The sequence below is a fragment of the Diaphorina citri genome, unplaced genomic scaffold (genome assembly GCF_000475195.1).
Source record: "Diaphorina citri unplaced genomic scaffold, Diaci psyllid genome assembly version 1.1 scaffold295, whole genome shotgun sequence".
Taxonomy (NCBI): Eukaryota; Metazoa; Arthropoda; class Insecta; order Hemiptera; family Psyllidae; genus Diaphorina; species Diaphorina citri.
In genome coordinates, this window is record NW_007377731.1 from 123,016 (window position 1) to 143,443 (window position 20,428).

The 20,428-nt window shown below is 36.9% G+C and overlaps 2 protein-coding genes across 3 annotated transcripts; one reads left to right on the plus strand and one right to left on the minus strand.

The window, feature by feature from the left end:
- Positions 1–3,169: 3,169 nt before the first annotated feature.
- LOC103507183 (kelch-like protein 17) lies at positions 3,170–14,701 on the plus strand. Its single transcript, XM_008471634.3, has 6 exons — positions 3,170–3,361; positions 3,967–4,019; positions 13,033–13,080; positions 13,379–13,534; positions 13,879–14,134; positions 14,377–14,701. The coding sequence occupies exons 1-6, from the start codon at positions 3,282–3,284 to the stop codon at positions 14,624–14,626; spliced, it is 843 nt and encodes a 280-aa protein (XP_008469856.1). The 5' UTR covers positions 3,170–3,281; the 3' UTR covers positions 14,627–14,701.
- On the minus strand, positions 11,894–15,808 carry LOC103507182. 2 transcript variants are annotated; one of them, XM_026822124.1, is made up of 5 exons: positions 15,602–15,808; positions 15,319–15,346; positions 14,820–15,074; positions 12,705–12,814; positions 11,894–12,382 (listed from the first exon to the last, which is right to left on the minus strand). In XM_026822124.1, exons 1-5 carry the CDS (start codon positions 15,670–15,672, stop codon positions 12,181–12,183), a joined length of 666 nt encoding a protein of 221 aa, XP_026677925.1. In that variant the 5' UTR covers positions 15,673–15,808; the 3' UTR covers positions 11,894–12,180. The 2 variants fall into 2 exon arrangements, with proteins under 2 accessions (XP_026677925.1, XP_008469854.1); XM_008471632.1 differs by having other exon boundaries at positions 12,701–12,814.
- Positions 15,809–20,428: the final 4,620 nt, after the last annotated feature.

The window sequence follows — 20,428 nt, forward strand, 5'->3', positions numbered from 1 at the left end:
GATAGCAGTCTGAAATTTCCCTTGCTAAAGAAACAGCACAGGTTTTTTTTACGGCTTTCTTTTAAGTGGCAGGGTTCTCCTAGAGGAGCTCTTCCACCCAACCACTAGGAGCTCTTCCACCCAACACAGGTTGAGTCCGAAGGCAGTAGTAATACATTATAAACATTATTTATTATTTTTTATAATATTAATGTTTATATCTGATGAGAGGCATACTACGGCATGGGCAGTTGGGCATGCTACAACACAGTAAATCAATTAATTAATTAGGTAAATAGGCACCCATATGTGTAGAGTACTGTAGAGGCCTCTTATAGTTTTTCAGCCCAATTCCTAATTTGATTACGCGGTCTTGATGGATGATAGTTCAATTCAATTAGACCAGTGCTTCTCAAAATGTGTGAAGTGGAACTCTAGTGTGCCGCAAGCCGCAAGGTCGCCCTAAGTATGCCGTGAGATTAGGGATTTTTTTTCTTTTTTTTTTTTAACTGATGAGTCAGAGAAAGCTCACAGGCCAAACTAAAAAAAGGCCTGCGGCGCTATTAAAAGGATATTATTTATGTTGCTCTTATACAACATTCATGTGCTGAGAGGGGGTGTCGCGGTGGGAAAAACTTTGAGAAGCACTGAATTAGTCCATGTCTATATGTATGGAGTATGGTACTATGGAATGGTCAACACTGGAGTTATTATTTCAGTAGTTCTCAGTTGTCAATTAGATAATTTCCACCAGGCTCGGTGCTAGGGAAGGCACCCGCGGCCACCCGTTCAAGTTTTGGCCTTCCTAAACGATGTTTAACTTGTTAAGAGGTCCAAAAATCTTCTGCATGATAGGAGAAAGCCAGCCGTTCCGAGAACGAACCTTATCTTTTTTTTTCCAAGTACTTACTTTATTTTTAACAATATTGAACAAGAATAATATAAACAATGGTACAAAGCAAAAGAAAATATTTAAAATGTTCATTAATTTTTAGAATATTTAAAAAATAATGTATTGCAAAGTTTAGATGGATTCCATAAGCATTGGAAGCTTGTGCTGGAATCCATCATATTTTAAAATGTCATATTTATTAAAAAAATATATAAAAAAAAAACATATTTTCTAATAATCTCTTGGAGGGTTTCAGCAGTCATTATATATAAGTTCTGTGGGTCAACTTGATAAGGAGAACCAAAAGGCAGATATATTGTTCAATGGGTATTTTAGGTTATGTGCCTATGTAAGTTTGATGAGCTTTGTTCTGTGTAGGTACTTTATTTCAAGGCAATTTCTCTAACCAAGAAATAATGGGTACCTACTTTCCACAAAATTAGGACATTGTATTCAAATTCTAAAATTACCAACGTGAATAATAAAATTAAATCTAATCAGTGGAGATGTCAAAATTCCTTATTACCTAAAGCTGCGATGAAATTGAATGAACGCCGTGAAATTCGTTTTAGGTATGCAATGTGTCATGCATTAAACACAAATGTGTGAGATCTGAAATATAGTGGAGATGTCAAATTTACCTACCAACCTACCATTGATGTTAGTGGAGATGTCAAAATTCCTTATTGGCAAAAGCAGCGATGAAATTATATAAATTATATTGGTAGTTATTAGGAAACATTAAAAGGAATAAAAAGGCAGAACGGGCTCTAGTCTTGATTTTAAATTATTACATGAAAGTAAAATCAAATCAAAATAATAATAAACTGAATATTAAACAAATTAGGTAGGTACATACATAGGTACTGATTTTCTTCAACCACGATCGAATAAACTATGGGCTAAAAATTCCCGGAGGGACGGACCCAGCTTGTTTGCTGTGCCTCCCCATTCATGAAATACAATTAAATGATATGTATGTATTCCGTGCTAAATGGGAGAAAAAACTACATCTAATATATCGACACATTATATCTATTTAGTCTATATCCGTTTATCTATTTATTTCATGTTTATTATTTAAAATGTATTCTATTCTATGATCAGAGTATCCCATAGTATTATGACCAGAGACCGGCAGATGCCATATTGCCATGACGCCATGCTATTTTGCCACATTTTTTGTGCCATATTTTGGCAAACTAAGTGCCATATTCTGCCAGTCTCTGGTAATGACGTAAGAGTGTGAGAGACACCACTGTCGATCTGTTGGTGGGGGTGCCAGCCTGCTACACAACGTGAATTTCAATGTCTAGTTGTCAGATGAACTATAGCTGTCCATACTAATAGCTGATGTCCAGTAGTTCCAGTAGGTACCAATGCAATTGGTGACTCACAGTACCTACCTCATTTCCTCATCACCTCTCAGTTCACGCTAGATATTATTAAAGTGTTACCTGGCCAGCCTAGTTAGCTTAGTTGGTAGTGCGTCTGCCTTGTAAGCGCTAGGCCGCGGGTTCGATTCCCGCCCGGGGCGGATTAAACAAATTACACTCCTTGTAAAGTTGAATTACTAGTTACAATGTTGGTACTTATTCTAGATATATACATTCATATGAGTAACTAGGTATGTAAGTGCACCAGTGTGCAATTGTGCATTAATGGGCAATCTTACCAGTGTTAAGGGCGTTTTAGGGCCAATGTTAAGGGCGTTATAGGTCCAATATTAAGGGCATTATAGGTCCAATGTTAAGGGCACTATTCAATGGTACAGTCATGTTTAGCGAGCTAAACTTTGGACCTGAAGTTTCGTGGTTCGATCCCAAATCGTCATACAATTTAGCCTAGTCACCTTTAGTGTATTCCTAGGGGAACGACATTTGTAACAAGCATTCGTGCTTAACGCAATTAGAATTCCTTTCTTTTACTGTTCCATCGGGCATTGGCGCATCAAATGTGCCATGAATATTGGCGATTAGTGGATGTGCCAAAAACACTTTCAAACCTTATTAGAACCAGCCTAGTTAGCTTGGTTGGTGGCGCGTCTGCCTTGTAAGCGCTAGGCCGCGGGTTCGATTCCCGCCCGGGGCGGATTTTATCCGAAAAAATTAGAGCTACTGGTGGGGGCGCAATTTACAAGAAGACCTTTGATTTCATAAGTACGTAAGTATGTGTAAGTACAAAAAATTATTCATGCTCACAAGTGTCTCAGTTAAGGCGTTAAGGGTTTAACGCCACTGGTATAACTTCTAAAGTCTTTAAAAGGTAACAGGGTTTTACCCACCATTTAATCTAACCTTTTCAAAATAAATTCCATTCTGATCTTCTCTACCCCTCTCAAGCAGGAGGTGGAAGTCTGTTCGCTATCCATAGTGAATGTGAGTGCTACAATCCGAGGACTGACAGGTGGATGCCCATAGCTCCCATGTTATACAGGAGGAGTAGGAGTGGAGTAGCAGGATTGGGGAAGATGTTGTATGTGGTGGGAGGGTAAGTAAAACCAGTCGTGAACTTTTGGATTCCTGTGAACCGGGTTCGAAGTTGGGTATTTTAGGTTATGTTCCTATGTAAGTTTGATGAGCTTTGTTCTGTGTAGGTACTTTATTTCAAAGCAATTTCTCTAGCCAAGAAATAATGGGTACCTACTTTCCACCAAATTAGGACATTGTATTCAAATTCTAAAATTACCAACGTGAATAATAAAATTAAATCTTATCAGTGGAGATGTCAAATTTACCATTAGGATTAGTGGAGATGTCAAAATTCCTTATTACCTAAAGCAGCGATGAAATTGAATGAACGCCGTGAAATTCGTTTTAGGTATGCAATGTGTGAGATCTGAAATACCTACAGTGGAGATGTCAAATTTACCTACCAACCTACCATTGATGTTAGTGGAGATGTCAAAATTCCTTATTGGCAAAAGCAGCAATGAAATTGAATGAACGCCGTGAAATTCGTTTTAGTTATGCAATGTGTCATGTGAAGAAAACAAAACGAATAGGAATAAGAGAGCTTTCATTTCACACATTTGTGTGTAATAAATGTGTGAAATGAAAGCTCTCTTATTCCTATTCGTTTTGTTTTCTTCACAGGTATGACGGTGCTTCAGATTTAGCTTCTGCAGAATGTTACAATCCTATGACCAATAAATGGACCGTATGATATACTCTCCTCACTTGTCTCTAGTACATGAAGTACACCTAATCCAATCAATCCAACTTGTACATATTGAGTATGATTCCGTTTCTAATAAAAAGACGAGAGGGAGCACGGTGGTGTGAGGGGACAATGAAGGGGAGATGAAAAGTTTGGTGTTTCTTTTTCTTTGCTAGAATTTTGCCGTTAGGAATTCAAACTTGTTTTGAACTCATTGAACTTACAAGTAGTATTGTCCTCTAAATTGATTCAGATCGAGAGTTCATTTACTTTCAAGGTAAGTAGGTATTTCTTTATTGCTAAATAAATAATTATTGCTAGTCTACTTAGGTATATTGTTTATTTATTTGGTTTTCATTCTTATTTTACTGCGACTATAGACCAAACATAATAGATTGAAAATAATACCTAATATGCAGGTAGATACCTATCTATCTATTAGTCAATTAGTCTATTATTCTACTCAATAAATAAATTAGTAATTGGAGAGAGTAGCTTTCCAGCTTTCTACCACTCTGGGAATTTAGAACCTAGATAGTGATTTCATTTCGTTTTATTGGTAGGTAGTTCTTATCAAAAGATCCTGCTTATTTTTCTCCCACCATTGCTCAATTTCGACGAATTTTTCCTGCTGTCCCACATTTCCTCAAAAAAATTTCCCCTTTCACCTGTGATTTCTATCAAATTTCGGAGAATTCTTCTAGCATTCACTGACCTACGCCAATAAAGAGTGCATCTAATGAGGGCACCACATGCATTTGGAAAGGTTTCCGCTCTAATGGAACCGCATCGGACCCATAAAGGCCATAAACTTCGAGCCATATCCTGGGATCATTGAACTTTGAATTTTCCTTATGGCAGCTGATGGAGGTTTTACATTTTAATAAGAAACGTGCACGCAAGTTTTGACGTAACTTACATCTTACATGGCACGACGAAAAGTTCACGTCAGAGCTTTTTATGACCAATCAAGTATTGAATTTTAAAAACCATAGCTGTCTAAACATATTTGGCGTAGGTATACATAATCCATACTCGTAGCACTACCTAGGCAGGTACTTCTACGTACAAAACTCTAAAGAGAAGTAATAAGCCTAGCTACTCGTAGTTTGGTAAGTACCTACTTACATGAAATTTGAGGGATATACATGGCAAGACTCTGCCTACGTACGAGTTCATACCTATTTACCTACTTTTCTGTTCCATGTTGGAAAGAAATATCCAAATCGTCTACAATTTATTTCACACTTGATAGTTTTGAGTTCTGAATTCAAATCCCTGTGTGAGCCTACTATTTCCAGATCATACTAAAATTTTACCCAATTTCATCTTTTTTTTTTTTTTTTTTTTTGAAGAGGCAGGTACCTACTTCTACGTACAAAACTCTAAAGAGAAGTAGGTACGAGTAATAAGCCTAGCTAGTTTGGTAAGTACCTATTTACATGAAACTCGGAGGAATAGCATGTCTCTGCGTACGTACATACCTACCTACCTATTTACCTACTTTTTGTCCCATGTTGGAAATCAATATCCAAATCGTCTACAATTTATTTCATTTGTAGACGATTTGGAATTTTCAAATTTCATAGTTTTGAGTAGGTACCTACTGAATTAAAATCCCTGTACATGTGAGCCTACCCTACTATTTCCAGATTATACTAAAATTTTACCCAATTTCATCTTTATCTTGACCTTATGACCTTTTTTCGTTTTGGCAATCCAAACTTTGGGTAGTCCGTAGTCCGTCAATTAATTTAATTGATTGTTTCTCTCTTAATGATAGTCTTCAATGTTACTGATTTTATTTTCCACTACAGGTTCTACTGCCAGCTTCTAGTCTTCTACAAATATCCTCTGTACGGGAGGCCTGCTGTAAATTCCTCATGCGGCAACTACATCCTTCCAACTGCCTGGGTATCCGTAGCTTTGCAGGTGAGTAAGAGAAAGCACAATATGTGAAGGATAATAAGTTTACACTATAAAATCATATAAAAAACATGTCGAAATTTCATGGAAGGAAAAACCTACTATTGGTAGAGACGTCAAAACTCAATCCTCATTGAAGAAAATCGTGTAGAAAGGAAAAGAGAGAGAAGGAACATAGAGTTCAGATAGTACTATACAGATATAGAAATGTGTGAAAAGATACAAAAGGGGAGCTATGAGGGGAATAATAGAAAGTAAAAAAAGCTTTCAAAAATTAGTGGTGATACCAAATTTTCCACCCCTTTTTGTAGATCGTCAAAAATGGGAGTGTACCTAAAGTAAAATTTAATAGTGGAGATGCCAAATTAACCCACTAGAGTTGACGACAAAAATGGAAGTCTGAGTTGAAATAATACCTAGTTAGTGGAGATGGCAAATTTCCCACTACATCTGGTGTCACAAATTCTTGGGATACAATTATGTACATAGGTACTAGGTACTAAGTATGAGGCTGTGTTTATTAGGCTGAGCTAGGCCATCGTCGGCCTTTAAGCGTGTAAAGTTGGCGGGAAATTCGAAATTTTGATTTTTATTTCCGCAACTTGTACAATCTGAATTCATTTTTTACTTTTTATCTTTAGTTTGCACGTTTATATTATACTTTTCATTTAGATTAGCTATTAAAAACAAGCGAATTACAAAGCAAACAAAAATAAATATAAAATAAATTTTAAAAATTGCCGCCGGGACAGCTATCTCACGTCGTCCGAGCTCATCCTAGCCCAGTACATAAACACACCGTGAAGATACCTACTAGTCCTCGGATTAACCCGAAATGTCGTCTAACCCAAATCGAGCTCACTGAACTTTGTATTATACATCAGGTCAAATCTACAAAATATTAATGTCAGACTTAGAAGGCTAAGAGTGGGAAAGAGGATAAGAAAGGAGAAAGAGGATAACGGAGATAGAGGGAGAGAAAGAGAATAAGAGATAGAGATATAAAAGAGGGAGAGAGAGAGAGAGAGCGAGAGCGAGCGCTTGCGGAATTCCTTTATCTCAAGCTCTCTTATCTCAATTTAATCCAATTTTCGTTGCTCCGAACATTATTCCCTTCTCTGTCTCCCTCTTTTTAAACGATTATTGTGTCGCCTGTTTCTCTGTCCCTCCATGTTCGTCTCCCTATATTTCTGTCTCCTTCTATTATTTTGTCGCTTAAAGGTCCCGATTCTCTCTCTCTTTCTCTCTCACACACTCTTTCTCTTTCCATCTTTTTCTCGCTTAAGGGTACATTATATCCACCCCACAGTACCTCTCTCTCACTCTCTCTCCTACATGAAAACTCTCCTCTCTCTCTCTCTTTCTCCCACAGGAATACTCTCCCCCTCTCTCTCTGTAGAGGCGTCACTAGCCTACCCTATTGATCGCTCCAGAAAGAGAGGGAAAGAGAAGGGGGGAGATTATAGGAGGGGAAAAGGGATGACAATATGGGAAGGTTAGGGTAAAAGGGGGAGGAGGAAGCAGAGCGGGAAGAAGGGATAGATAGAGGGAGAGATAAAGGAATGACGGACAGAGAGAGAGAAAAGGAGGGTGAGGAGGCACCAGAGGGAGGGAAGAGGCGGGGTACACATTTATTTTATCTGGAATTTCATTGTAATTTTGTAGGTAGGTAATTAAATTAAATTTTTGTTCGTTTCTTCATCTTTTTTTTTTACTAATACAGAGAGAGGGTACAGAAAAATAAACATTTTATTTTATTTTAATTTTCTTTCAATTGTCTCGGGAGATCTCTTTTATCTCAAAATTTCTTGTAATTTTGTTGGTAGGTAATTTTTGTTCCATGTACCATTTAAATCTAAAAGGCATTTTCAAATACACGAGTACTTTGAATACGTGGGAGGGCAACACCCTCTTGTAAGGCCTCATTCGTAATTATTCGTATGTAAAACACCTCTAAACAGCTTTCGAAACCATACAAGTAGTGAGAAGTGGAGACAGCAAATTTTTTTTTTTTTTTTTTTTTTTTTTTTTTTTTTTTTTTTTTTTTTTTTTTTTTTACTAATACTCGTACAGGGAGAGGGTACAGAAAAAATAAACATTTAATTTTATTTTAATTTTCTTTCAATTGTCTCGAGAGATCTCTTTTTATCTCAAAATTTCTTGTAATTTTGTTGGTAGTTAGTTTTTGTTCCATGTCATCCATGTACCTTGTACCATTTAAATCTAAAAGGCATTTTAAAATACACGAGTACTTTGAAAACGTGGGAGGGCAACACCCTCTTGTAAGGCCTCATTCGTAATTATTCGTATGTAAAACACCTCTAAACAGCTTTCGAAACCATACAAGTAGTGAGAAGTGGAGACAGCGGTGTTAGGAAATATTGGAGGGTGAAAGTCAAGGAGATTTTCGGGGTCAAAAAACTTTGGAGCGTAGCAAATAGGAAGCTCAAGGTAAGGGTGTACAATGTACATGGCAAGCAAATGTATACATAGGTAGGTAAATAGAAAGCATATGTATAGGTATATAGGTAAATAGAAAATAAAAGGTAAGCGTTCATTCACATCAAAAAATATTGTAACTCGTTTTCTCATAGAAAATTTAACAAAATCGTGCCTTTATCTACCTGTAAAAAAAGCGTACAAAATTCAAGTGTACCAAACTACAAATGCTTTGAATTTTATGTGCAAGATTTATTTTATGGGTTAAGTAACCGGTGGTTTTGGGGGGAAAAGGGGGAATGGAATGAGGGTATACCTGGAAATAAAATGTTCTAAACTGGGAATTTATTAACAGGTTCTCTTTAGGTTTGGAGAAAGAGGAAGAAAGAAAAACGCGGAGAAAGAGGATATAAACTAGGGAAAATATGTCAGAAAGAGAGGATATAAACTTGGGAAAATATGACGGACAGAATGTTATGAGAAGAAAAAGAAAAGCACGGAGATAAAGGAAAAACAGCCAAGAGAGAGGGAGGTCGAAAGGAAGAGTGGAAAGAAAGGAAGATGGGAAGGAGAATGAAGAAGATTAAGGAAGAGAAAATAGAAAGAATGAAAGAAGAGCTTACCTAGATACATAAAGATTAGGATAGTAGGGGAAATGGAAAGGGAGAAGGGGGGAAGGAAGAACAATAGAAAAGTACACGTGTATCTTGACACAATAACGAAAACTAGAACAGAAATGCGTGGCTATCACGCAACTAAAACCCAAACAACAAAAACTACACCATGGATACGTAGATAGAAGAGGGCAGGGGAAAAGGAGGGAAAGGTTGAGAAAAAGGGGAAGGGAAAGAGAGAAAGGGGGGGAAGAACCAAAAAAAGAGAAGAAACAGGGGAGGAAGTCAGAGGAAGGGAGGTCTAAATGGAGGGGGAATGAAAAAAATAGGAAAGGTCGAAATGGAGAGAGAATTCGCTTTCTGGAACGGAAAAATAGAACAGTATAGGAATTAGGAATAGGAAAGCAAAGGCCTTTGACTTGGATGATAAAGTGGGTCAGACTACACGAGGCTGTTTCAGAGGGACCAGTGGCGGGGTTGATTGATGGGAGTATGAGTTGGGTTTAGTTCTAAATTAAATATACGGCCCTACGGGGATGAACGTAGAGTTTTTTTGTGTAGAATCGTAGGTGAGATGATCTCTCAAGTTTGTTATTATTGCAAGGGAGGTTCCTTTCTCTCTAGTATGAGCAGTGAATCTATTTTTCCCCTTATCGGAAGATTCCTTTCCTTTTCCTAAAGACCTAGTTCCTGCCGCCACTAGAATTTGTCCAATCATGGATACGAAACCTTGTGACTTGTAGAATAAAGGCAATTCAAGGCAAGATAGATGGGAATTTGAACTGACATAATTACCTTGGCAAGTTGTATTCTTATCTTGGAGTTTAATTGAATTTGATAAATTGCAGGTTAAAATCTGATACTTATCTAGCTACCTAGGTCAAAATGGAGGCGTTTCATTTTTCTACGTGTTGGTAAAATTTAAAATGATTTATGGTTCCAGTTTTCCAAGATAGCAAATTGGAAATTGCGTAAAAAGGGCTTACGTAATAAACAGTACTTTGCCAAAGTAAGTAAAACAGTACTTTGCCAAAGTAAGTTAAACAGTACTTTGCCAAAGTAAGTTAAACAGTACATTGCCAAAGTAAGTAAAACAGTACTTTGCCAAAGTAAGTAAAACAGTACTTTGCCAAAGTAAGTAAAACAGTACATTGCCAAAGTAAGTAAAACAGTACTTTGCCAAAGTAAGTTAAACAGTACATTGCCAAAGTAAGTAAAACAGTACTTTGCCAATATAATTTTACTAAAGTAAGTGATTTTAATTTACTGATAGATAGTAGGTACATTGTCAATTATTTTGTTAGTAGGTCCAAGATAAGACTTCAAATATTTACCAAAACCGCATTCGAAGGCATTTTCGCGTCAATTTAAACTTTCGATTGAAGGAAAAAGGATGAATAGTTGAATACATACTCGTACAGTTTGGCTGTTTGGCTCCCATGATCATATTTAATTCAACTTGATCAGTGTTCTTTTTACCAACTGATAAGCCCGTTTTTGAATCCCAACAAACTCTCACCATTCTTCCACCTCCTTCTACTGCCTCTAATTTAGGTACATGCTTGCTGCTCTATTTATGGCAAAAACAGTACATTGCCAAAGTAAGTTAAACAGTACATTGCCAAAGTAAGTTAAACAGTACATTGCCAAAGTAAGTAAAACAGTACTTTGCCAATATAATTTAAACACTACATTACTAAAGTAAGTGATTTTACTTTACTCATAGATAATAGGTACATTGTCAATTATTTTGCTAGTAGGTCCAAGATAAGACTTCAAATATTTACCAAAACCGCATTCGAAGGCATTTTCGCGTCAATTTAAACTTTCGTTTGAAGGAAAAAGGATGAATAGTTGAATACATACGGCTGTTTGGCTCCCATGATCATATTTTATTCAACTTGGTCAGTGTTCTTTTTACCAACTGATAAGCCCATTTTTGAATCCCAACAAACTCTCACCATTCTTCCACCTCCTTCTACTGCCTCTAATTTAGGTACATGCTTGCTGCTCTATTTATGGCAACTGATAAATAATCTTGTTTCGTTCCAGTTACTTCGTCACGTCAAACTACCTCTCCTAGCACGGGACTTCCTCATGAATTCTGTCGAGTCAGAAAGTCTGATTAAAGAAAGCACAGAATGCCAAGAACTACTTCTAGAAGCCATGAAGTATCATCTACTGCCAGAACAGCGCTCTCTGTTGACCACCAAGAGAACTCAAGAGCGAAAACCCGAGGGAATGCTGCCCTATGTGTTCGCTATAGGTTCGTAACTAATGCATACTTGTCAATGTCAATACAATTCCAAATTGTAAAGAAAACTGTAGGTAAACGTTTTAACCAGAGGCATTACACTTAGAATGGTATGATAAGTGGCAACTTAGAAAGGTTTGCAATTTTGCATTATGATCTTTGGGTTGAATTAGGTTCAACATCTGTAGATAAACGTTTTAACCAGAGAAATTACACTTAGAATGGTATGATAAGTGGCAACTTAGAAAGGTTTGCAATTTTGCATTATGATCTTTGGGTTGAATTAGGTTCAACATCAAATTTTAATGTCCCAAAAAAATTAGAGCTACTGGTGGGGGCACAATTTACAAGAAGACCTTTGATTTCATAAGTACGCAAGTATGTGTAAGTACAAAAAATTATTCATGCTCACAAGTGTCTCACTTAAGGCGTTAAGGGTTTAACGCCACTGGTATAACTTCTAAAGTCTTTAAAAGGTAACAGGGTTTTACCCACCATTTAATCTAACCTTAATTGCTAAGATATATTTGAGAGTGATGAAAACAACCTAAATAGTGTCGAACGCTATTTTTGTGTCATTGTACTTGCGTTGATTTTTGATCGGGAAAGGAGTTTCCGCTATTAAAAAAATGCTGTAAATCTCATTTTCAAGGGTTCTTTTATTTGCTCCATCACGCTTTCTACTGGACCTTTTCGTATTTCAAGCTACCTACGACCTACAAAGGTCTGTGATTACTTCTTGTCTCTTCATCTGGTAGATTATGATTCATATGGTATCGGCTAGGTCCGTCACAACTTCGTTTACCTCTGGTAATCTGGTATTTCATCTCTCGTATTCCTTCTCTACATGATCCCATAGTCCAAGCTGACCAATTGCTTGATCATGTGCATCAACCCAGGTGCCTCTTGCACAGGCATCAGAGCCAACGTGCACGAGAACATATGGAAGAGGTCAAAGTACAAATGGGCACAGGATAGGATGTAGTCCTGACATTGGACAAACTTGAGAGACTGAGTGTCCGAGATGATGTCCACACAGGTGATGAGGAAGTTGAGGATCTTGAACACAAACACGAGGATGGTGTAGTCCGAGAAGATATGAGACGCGAACCGGAATATCTGCCGGGAGGGAAAGGTTCGGAAGGAGGGATGTGAGGAACGTGAGAGATAATCCTGACATTATTGACCATCGCGAAATCAACACATCGTTTATGGTCTAAGTCTAGGAGGACTAGGAATATGTGATTGGAGGAGTGATTTGGACCAGTAACTGATAATGCCACCAAGATAACAGATAATTTACTATTAAATTTGCCAATCTCATAATAAACTCATTTGAAACCGAGTTAAGTGACAAGTAAAAGTTAAACCTATGGCCTAATGGACCTTTTAGTCTCAGCCGATATCGACAGTACAATTAAGAAATAATTTACTTACGTACGTATACATGACAGCATTTCCGCCCGCCACAAAGAAGTCATGATTCGTATGGTACGCACATTGTGAGAGTACTAGGAATGCTGCACTTGTGATGAAAGCCGCCATGCGGTTCTGAAATTAGAAGAAAAATTCCATGAGTATGAGATTATGAGCAAGTTCTCATTAGTCTCTGATAGTGTACCAAGTTCTCTTACTTTATTAATCATGAATACGTGCCACAACAATGTCGCGTTCTTTTACGAATACCTACACTGTGTTAAATCTCATGATTCTACCGGGGCTCAGACCACCAAATTTCCCAACTTTCGGATCAGTACTGTACCGTACACATAAATGGACTCCAGTAACTCCGATGGGTACCAAGAGGAGTTGTTTAGGTAAATATTCACTACCCTTTTCTTCGATTTTACAAACAACATCGGTATTTTTAGATGGTCAAATCCGTTTTATTGCAAAAGCCGTAAACTAAACTTAAACTTTGACCGTGAGATTTGTGAATAGGGATTTCACTGAAGTGTGAGAGGACGCGAGTAAGACGTAGGCAGGCATCTACATACATAGATAGGGAATCTACCTCCCTAATCGACATCACCAAATAAACTTAACTGGCACTTTCAATTGAAATATTCTTCATAATTTATGGTAATTAATTTCATATTTTCATTTCTTCTCTAGGAACATGCAGTTTTGACGGACTCCTATACGCGTGTGGTGGGTATGACGGAGCCTCTTGTCTAAGTAGCATGGAGAGGTATGACCCCTTGACTGGAGTGTGGAGCTCTTGTCCTGCCATGACCACTAGGCGGAGATATTGTAGGATAGCTGTGGTTGGTGAGTATTCTGTTACTTTTCTGAAATGTTTGGACATGGACACTGATAAATATTAAATAATAATGGAATTATGCGAATTAAACAATGGAAATTTTACTTTCTATTTAACACATCATGTTCATATTGGAAAACCTATTGTATTTCGTGTAATGGAGTTAATCCAAAATTACAAAAAATCTTGAAATGAGTGAAAATATCAATCGGGTTCCCTGAGTTTGGGATGGAAACACTTCCTGGAATTTTTCTGTGATTAGCCTGATTACAAATCATGTGAAACAATCATTTCGCAAACGTCAAGAATAAGCAAACTAAAGTGCGATTTTCTTGTTTATTCCATTCTATAGAAAACTGCCTGTACGCTCTGGGCGGTTTTGATTCGACCAACTACCAGGCGAGTGTGGAGCGTCTAGATCCGCGGATGGGCAAGTGGGCACCCGTTCCGTCTATGAGTAGTAGACGCAGTAGTTGCGGAGTGGCAGCACTAGATGGCGCTATCTATTGTGTGGGAGGAAATGATGGTACGATGTGTATGTCCAGTGGAGAGAGATTCAACGTGAGGCGGAACTCTTGGGAACCCATCGCTCCGATGTTGTCCAGAAGGTATGTCTTTGTGTGAGGGTATTATTGAGAATTTTGAAACATCTTATTTGTTGAGAAATCGTCTGTAAAAAGTCCGCAGAGTCATCCATCATCTAAGACAGCGATTCTCAACCGGGAGTACGCGAGAGACTCTAAGATAGGTTTTAATTTGTTTGCACTTCAAACAATTTTGAACTCTATGACTCGTTTCAGTCAAATTTATGACTCATCAGGTCATCACTTATTTTATTCCTCCTCCACAGATCGACCCACGAAGTGGTCAACATTGAAGGCTACCTCCTCACAATGGGCGGCAACGACGGCAGTTCCTCCCTCAACTCCGTCGAAAAGTACGACCCCAAACTGAACAAGTGGCAACTCTTGACTCCCATGCTAACCAGGCGGTCCTCTATCGGAGCGGCCGTTCTAGAGACTCTCAACATCGAGAAGCGACTGCTGGTGGCGCCCCCTGCCCCTACGTCCAGTGTAAGTCATGGCGCTACTAATATCTGATTCCGGTGGTTCACTTCCTCCGCGTGGAAGTGATGTGCGAGTCCCCTAGCTTCGATATGAGGACGAGAGGGAGCACGGTGGTGTGAGAAGTCAATTCCCAAAACATCACCGGGTATGGAGTTGATATTCAAAGGTGACTTGAAAAAGTTCACACTGGATAAGTTTATGCAACTCGCTGCAGTCAGAGAATCACCTGTTGGGTCGTATACAAATGGACAGTGCCACACGCGTGTATCGCCAAGGCAACGCTGTAAATGCCCAGAGTGACCAGGTTCACGGGGCTGCCACACTCGGTATCACATCGCATCTCTTCATACATACTCAACATGAAGAGACATAGAATACCCGTCAGTTCTGCAATGTACAGGACGTCCAGGTTGTTCAACAGGATCGTGTGGAGGGTCTTGATGTGAAAGATGGAGTAGATGACGCCCGTAGCTACCAGGATTTGAAGCAGAGCGGGAAGAAGGGATAGATAGAGGGAGAGATAAAGGAATGACGGACAGAGAGAGAGAAAAGGAGGGTGAGGAGGCACCAGAGGGAGGGAAGAGGCGGGGTACACATTTATTTTATCTGGAATTTCATTGTAATTTTGTAGGTAGGTAATTAAATTAAATTTTTGTTCGTTTCTTCATCTTTTTTTTTTTTTTTTTTTTTTTTTTTTTTTTTTTTTTTTAAATTCCTCGCAGGATTTGAACGAAGAGAAAGAAGTACACTCGCCTAGGAGGAAGAAGAAGAAGAAGACAGGAATAGGGTAGGGCCGTGAGTTGTGACGGAGGAGAGCCATCTTCTATCTCGGCTAGATCATCTTTACTAGATACCTATTTGAACCTTTCATCAAAATCAGTAAAATAATGTACCAATAAGGTGCATACTTGTTTTTGTTCCTTTATTACACCAAGAGTTCATAAGACTTCCATAACCCATAACCCAAAGCTTAATTTATTTTTTATGAATAAATAATCAATCATTTACCATCTCAAATGGGACCGAATTTCTTCCGTTGACAAATACTCTTCTTCATCAGTTTTCTTATTTGTCGTCATGATGTCAGCTCTGGATTATTTGTTTGTCTTCTAATGAGAGCCTCTAATCTTTGGGTTAGCATTTGTCTGACATATTTTGATAGTCACTCAGGTGAAATTTACTTAGTTACTGAAATTTTGCCAACTTGTGAATGTTATTTTGCCGTTCAAAGATGAACCGGTCAAAAGAGTTCAAACATCCCTTGAGGACACCTTCTTATTTGTGACTTTTTGAGAGTCCGAAATTGTCAAAAATTATTCTTTCAACGAACATTATCTAGGTACCCATAAAATATTAATAATAATTATGTATGTAACTTTGTATCTAGGTAGCTATCTCCAAATTGTCTCTCTATTTGACAACAAAATTTCTGTGATTATGAATTACTTAATTTGTTAATAAGTAAGTACATCCCTACCCTCTTCATCATTTATTATTTTGACCTTTTACACAACCTGATCCCTGTTTTCCAACTTTTCATCCTCTACGAAGTTGTGGATTATCTAACTGTGCACCATTATAAATTTAGAACAACTAGACCTATTGTTTTCGAAGCTGGGATCTTCTCTTTTCTTTTGATCTACATTTTACTTTTTGTTCACCTGCGTGATTTTGAGTTCCGATGCAATCACTACTTTTTAGTTTCTTCAGTAAAACTTGTATGTTTTACTTTCAATTCTGTGATTCGAATTGAAGCTACCTATATTTCTGTCGCTTTCAATTTTAGCGCTTTTTAGATTTTAGATATTGGCATGCTAGGGAAACAATAGGTAAATATTAGTCCTAATTAGATAACTTTGAAGCCCATTTTTTTACCTAGGTAGGTAATAAAAACTTAATTTTGCTGTAGCTGTAAATCTAGAATAGATATCAGAACAATTATCTACAATATTATTACTATTATTAGCTACTATGTTTATTCATACTTACTGCCAAAATAGGATTCTAAGTCCTTGCACGTCAAAGGTTAGATGGTTCTCGTTTGGTACGCGATTTTCTAGATGTGTTGTATTTTCCAAGCTTTCTTTGTAATATAAAACTTGGAAAGTAGAGGTGTACTAGAAGTAAATAATTATGTGTGTACGTCAGTACGTCTCTGTACTGTACCGATTTATCTAGCCTTTATAATAATGATATTCTTCAGCCATATGTTCATAATATTACCTATTGCATTTCTTTTTATATTCCCACATTGTTTTTATTTGTGTCACTTTTGTTTTTGTTTCATAATTATTCCTATATACATTATTTTTGATTTCGTTATTGAAAACTTTTGTAAGCCAAAACTGTGTTAGTAGAGACTAGAGACAACTTTTTGTTTTAATCGAAGAAAAATATATCTGATTTTAAATGAAATATATTGAATATTATATCGATTATAGATTTTATGAAGAAACAATTATTGTTGTCTATTTGTTATTTTAGTCTTCCTAAATTAGTTTTTCTCGGTTCACAGCTACATAGTTACAGGTGTTACGTTAAGAATTTTTAAACCATGGAACAGTATATCTATATTTCACCAGTACAGTATATTAGTATGGGTAAAATAGCTGGGCAAGATTTAAAAGGCCCTAAAAATAGCTAATAATAATTATGAGACGAAAAGTGTTTACTACACAACGTAGTAAAATCGCAGTGGGGTTTCGGCATCTCCACTAACACATCCCTTTGGTATTTGACATCTCCACCAATATATCTCATTGGTAGTTTTGGCATCTCCATCAAGAAATCACAATGGTAGTTTTGACATCTCCACCAATAAATAATCTCGTTGGTAGTTTTGACATCTCCACTATGTAGCAAGGTACACAAGACACAAGTTATTGGTACCTACTAATTTTAGAGAAAGATAGGTACAGGTGTTACGTTAAGAATTTTTAAACCATGGAACAGTATATTTCGCCAGTACAGTATATTAGTATGGGTAAATTAGCTGGGCAAGATTTAAAAGGCCCTAAAAATAGCTAATAATAATTATGAGACGAAAAGTGTTTACTACACAACGTAGGTGCCTAAGGTAGTAAAATCGCAGTGGGGTTTCGGCATCTCCACTAACACATCCCTTTGGTATTTGACATCTCCACCAATATATCTCATTGGTAGTTTTGGAATCTCCATCAAGAAATCACAATGGTAGTTTTGACATCTCCACCAATAAATCTCGTTGGTAGTTTTGACATCTCCACTATGTAGCAAGGTACACAAGACACAAGTTATTGGTACCTACTAATTTTAGAGAAAGATATTCAATTTACGGTTCGTAATCTAACCACTGGCAAAGTAATTAACACGGGAGGTACTACACACCTCACAGACTTGGCGGTTCCCCTCTATGCGCCGCTACTCACAAGCTCTTCTCTACTTGCTACAGTTCACTGCATTTCAATTGTTTTGAATTACTCCAACTCCTAGGTTGTTCTGCAGCTCAAAGTTTCACGGGTCGGTTTTACTATTTCAGTACTCAGTTACTCTTTTACCTTCGCCAGGTGATCGCGTAGAGTGGAATTCGTGATTTAATATTTTTCAAACAAAAATCGTAAACATTACGAGTAATAATTCGATTTTTTACATTTTTGGATTTTGTGCTTTTAGTAATTTTAATTTATTTTGTGTATTTTTCTTTATAGTGTGTAATTTTTCCATTAGTCACCGGAATTTAGAAAACACCTTGTTTTGTGTCCTTTAAACTCATTCAAGTTCATTTTCGTTTTCATACAGCTTGCTAATTAGATTAAGTTAATAAGGTTGCTCTATTTTGAGGGGCAAGTTATTTCGAATTGATAAATAATAATAAAATATTAAATACAATATCATAAGGACACAGTTATTTTTATCAAACATTCAAGTGATTAAATTGGTTTAGATCATAGATTCGGATTTCCCTGTGTTGCTGAACTAATTCTTGTGGATGCTGAATATAACAACAGTCTGGTATCATTATTATTCAAAGGTAATTATCTACTTGACATTAATTTAATTTAAACTATATTTAGGTATTATAAAATCAAGATCCATTCAGGTATAAAAATCCCTTAATAAAATTATAAGCATGCAAATCCATATTTATACAAAATTTTGGAGAAGTCCGTCAAAAATTGATACCTCGATTTAATTTGGTAACAAATTGGTACTCAAGGAATTTCACCCTTCTCAAGAAATGGCCATAGGTAATCTCAAAGCTCAAACCATCTGGATGGATTGTATTTTTGTTGAAGATCCATTCGGTATCTATCAAGAGTATCTAGAAAGCCCATAGAAAGGAAGAGCGACAACCCAACAAGATTAGGTCAACAGTGAAGATGATACTCTTTGTGGTATAGAAAGGCAATAACCAATAAATAAAATCGAATCAGTCCATGTTAACCATGTGAAATAAATCTCATTTTCCCAGCATAAATCACAAGGAGCGTATGACGTATGATATACTCTCCTCACTTGTCTCTAGTACATGAAGTACACCTAATCCAATCAATCCAACTTGTACATATTGAGTATGATTCCGTTTCTAATAAAAAGCTTGTGGTTTGGTACACTGTCCCACAAGTCACTGGTCACTGGTTCAGGAGGCCACAAGCGACAGTTATGTGATTTTATATTACTAATCCAATCAGAGCTTGTTTAATCCAATCACAATCTAGCTAGTAGCTTCTGATATGACTTATACTTATACTCTTAGAACTGAACTAAAGCTCTTTTAAAAGTGGACAAGCATATTTCGAAGAATGCCATAATCAATAAATCGCTTAATATCCAACGTTTTCCCTTGATTTGGTTTAGAAAATAACCAATCACAATCTAGCTAGTAGCTTCTGATATGACTACTTATACTCTTAGAACTGAACTAAAGCTCTTTAAAAAGTGGACAAGCATATTTCGAAGAATGCCATAATCAATAAATCGCTTAATATCCAACGTTTTCCCTTGATTTGGTTTAGAAAATAAATAAAGACTATTCGGATGTTTACATTCTAATAATCGTCACCCACCATGTCTTTCTAAATCAGGGGTTTTCAAGTTTTGTAATCTCGAATTATGATTTAAAACTTCTAGTCATCATAAGTATTCAATAGTATACAGTGTGTCCACTTTTAATGTGCGCCATAGGAAAAATACATGTAAAAACAGTTTTTCTTGTCTCAAAAGTCCCCATTAAGTATTTTAGTTAAACCAAATATGTTAACTCATGTATTTTTATCTGAGGAATTCACTGGTGGTGATTTCATACAAGTTTTATTGCAAAAGCCGTAAACTAAACTTAACCTTTGACCGGGAGATTTGTGAATAGGGATTTCACTGAAGTGTGAGAGGACGCAAGTAAGACGTAGGCCTAGGCAGGCATCTACATACATAGATAGGGAATCTACCTCCCTAATCGACATCACCAAATAAACTTAACTGGCACTTTCAATTGAAATACAGATAGGTCCATCAGGAACACAAATAACAAATAAATTTCCGTGATACTAAAAATTGTAGTAAGGCAATACAAAATATAATCTCTACATATAATAAAGTCATCTGATGGGACGTAAATAATATTTTGGAAAGCACTGATCAGAGCATACCACTTTGTTAGAATTTCTGGGAGTACTTATATATACGGTCATTATGGTCTGCGAAGCAGAAACTTTGGAAAAACTACATCAACATAAACCCAAGCTTGGTTATGGCAAATAGCAGTAGAATTGAGTCTACAATAGGGTCAGATCTGAGGAGGAATTTCAAATGTGCTCGAAATAATTTGTCTGTAGAACACTTTAAATAAATAGATCACAT

Excerpts from the sequence above, each read along its gene's own strand:
- LOC103507183 (XM_008471634.3), top strand. The coding sequence starts at position 3,282 with ATGCCCATAGCTCCCATGTTATACAGGAGGAGTAGGAGTGGAGTAGCA. Across the intron at positions 4,020-13,032 it reads ATGTTACAATCCTATGACCA|ATAAATGGACTCCAGTAACT; the intron begins ATAAATGGACCG and ends TGTACCGTACAC. Across the intron at positions 13,535-13,878 it reads TTGTAGGATAGCTGTGGTTG|AAAACTGCCTGTACGCTCTG; the intron begins GTGAGTATTCTG and ends TCCATTCTATAG.
- LOC103507182 (XM_008471632.1), bottom strand. The coding sequence starts at position 15,672 with ATGACGACAAATAAGAAAACTGATGAAGAAGAGTATTTGTCAACGGAA. Across the intron at positions 15,347-15,601 it reads ATTCGGTCCCATTTGAGATG|GCGAGTGTACTTCTTTCTCT; the intron begins GTAAATGATTGA and ends TCTTCCTCCTAG. Across the intron at positions 12,815-14,819 it reads ATTTGTATACGACCCAACAG|AACCGCATGGCGGCTTTCAT; the intron begins GTGATTCTCTGA and ends TTCTAATTTCAG.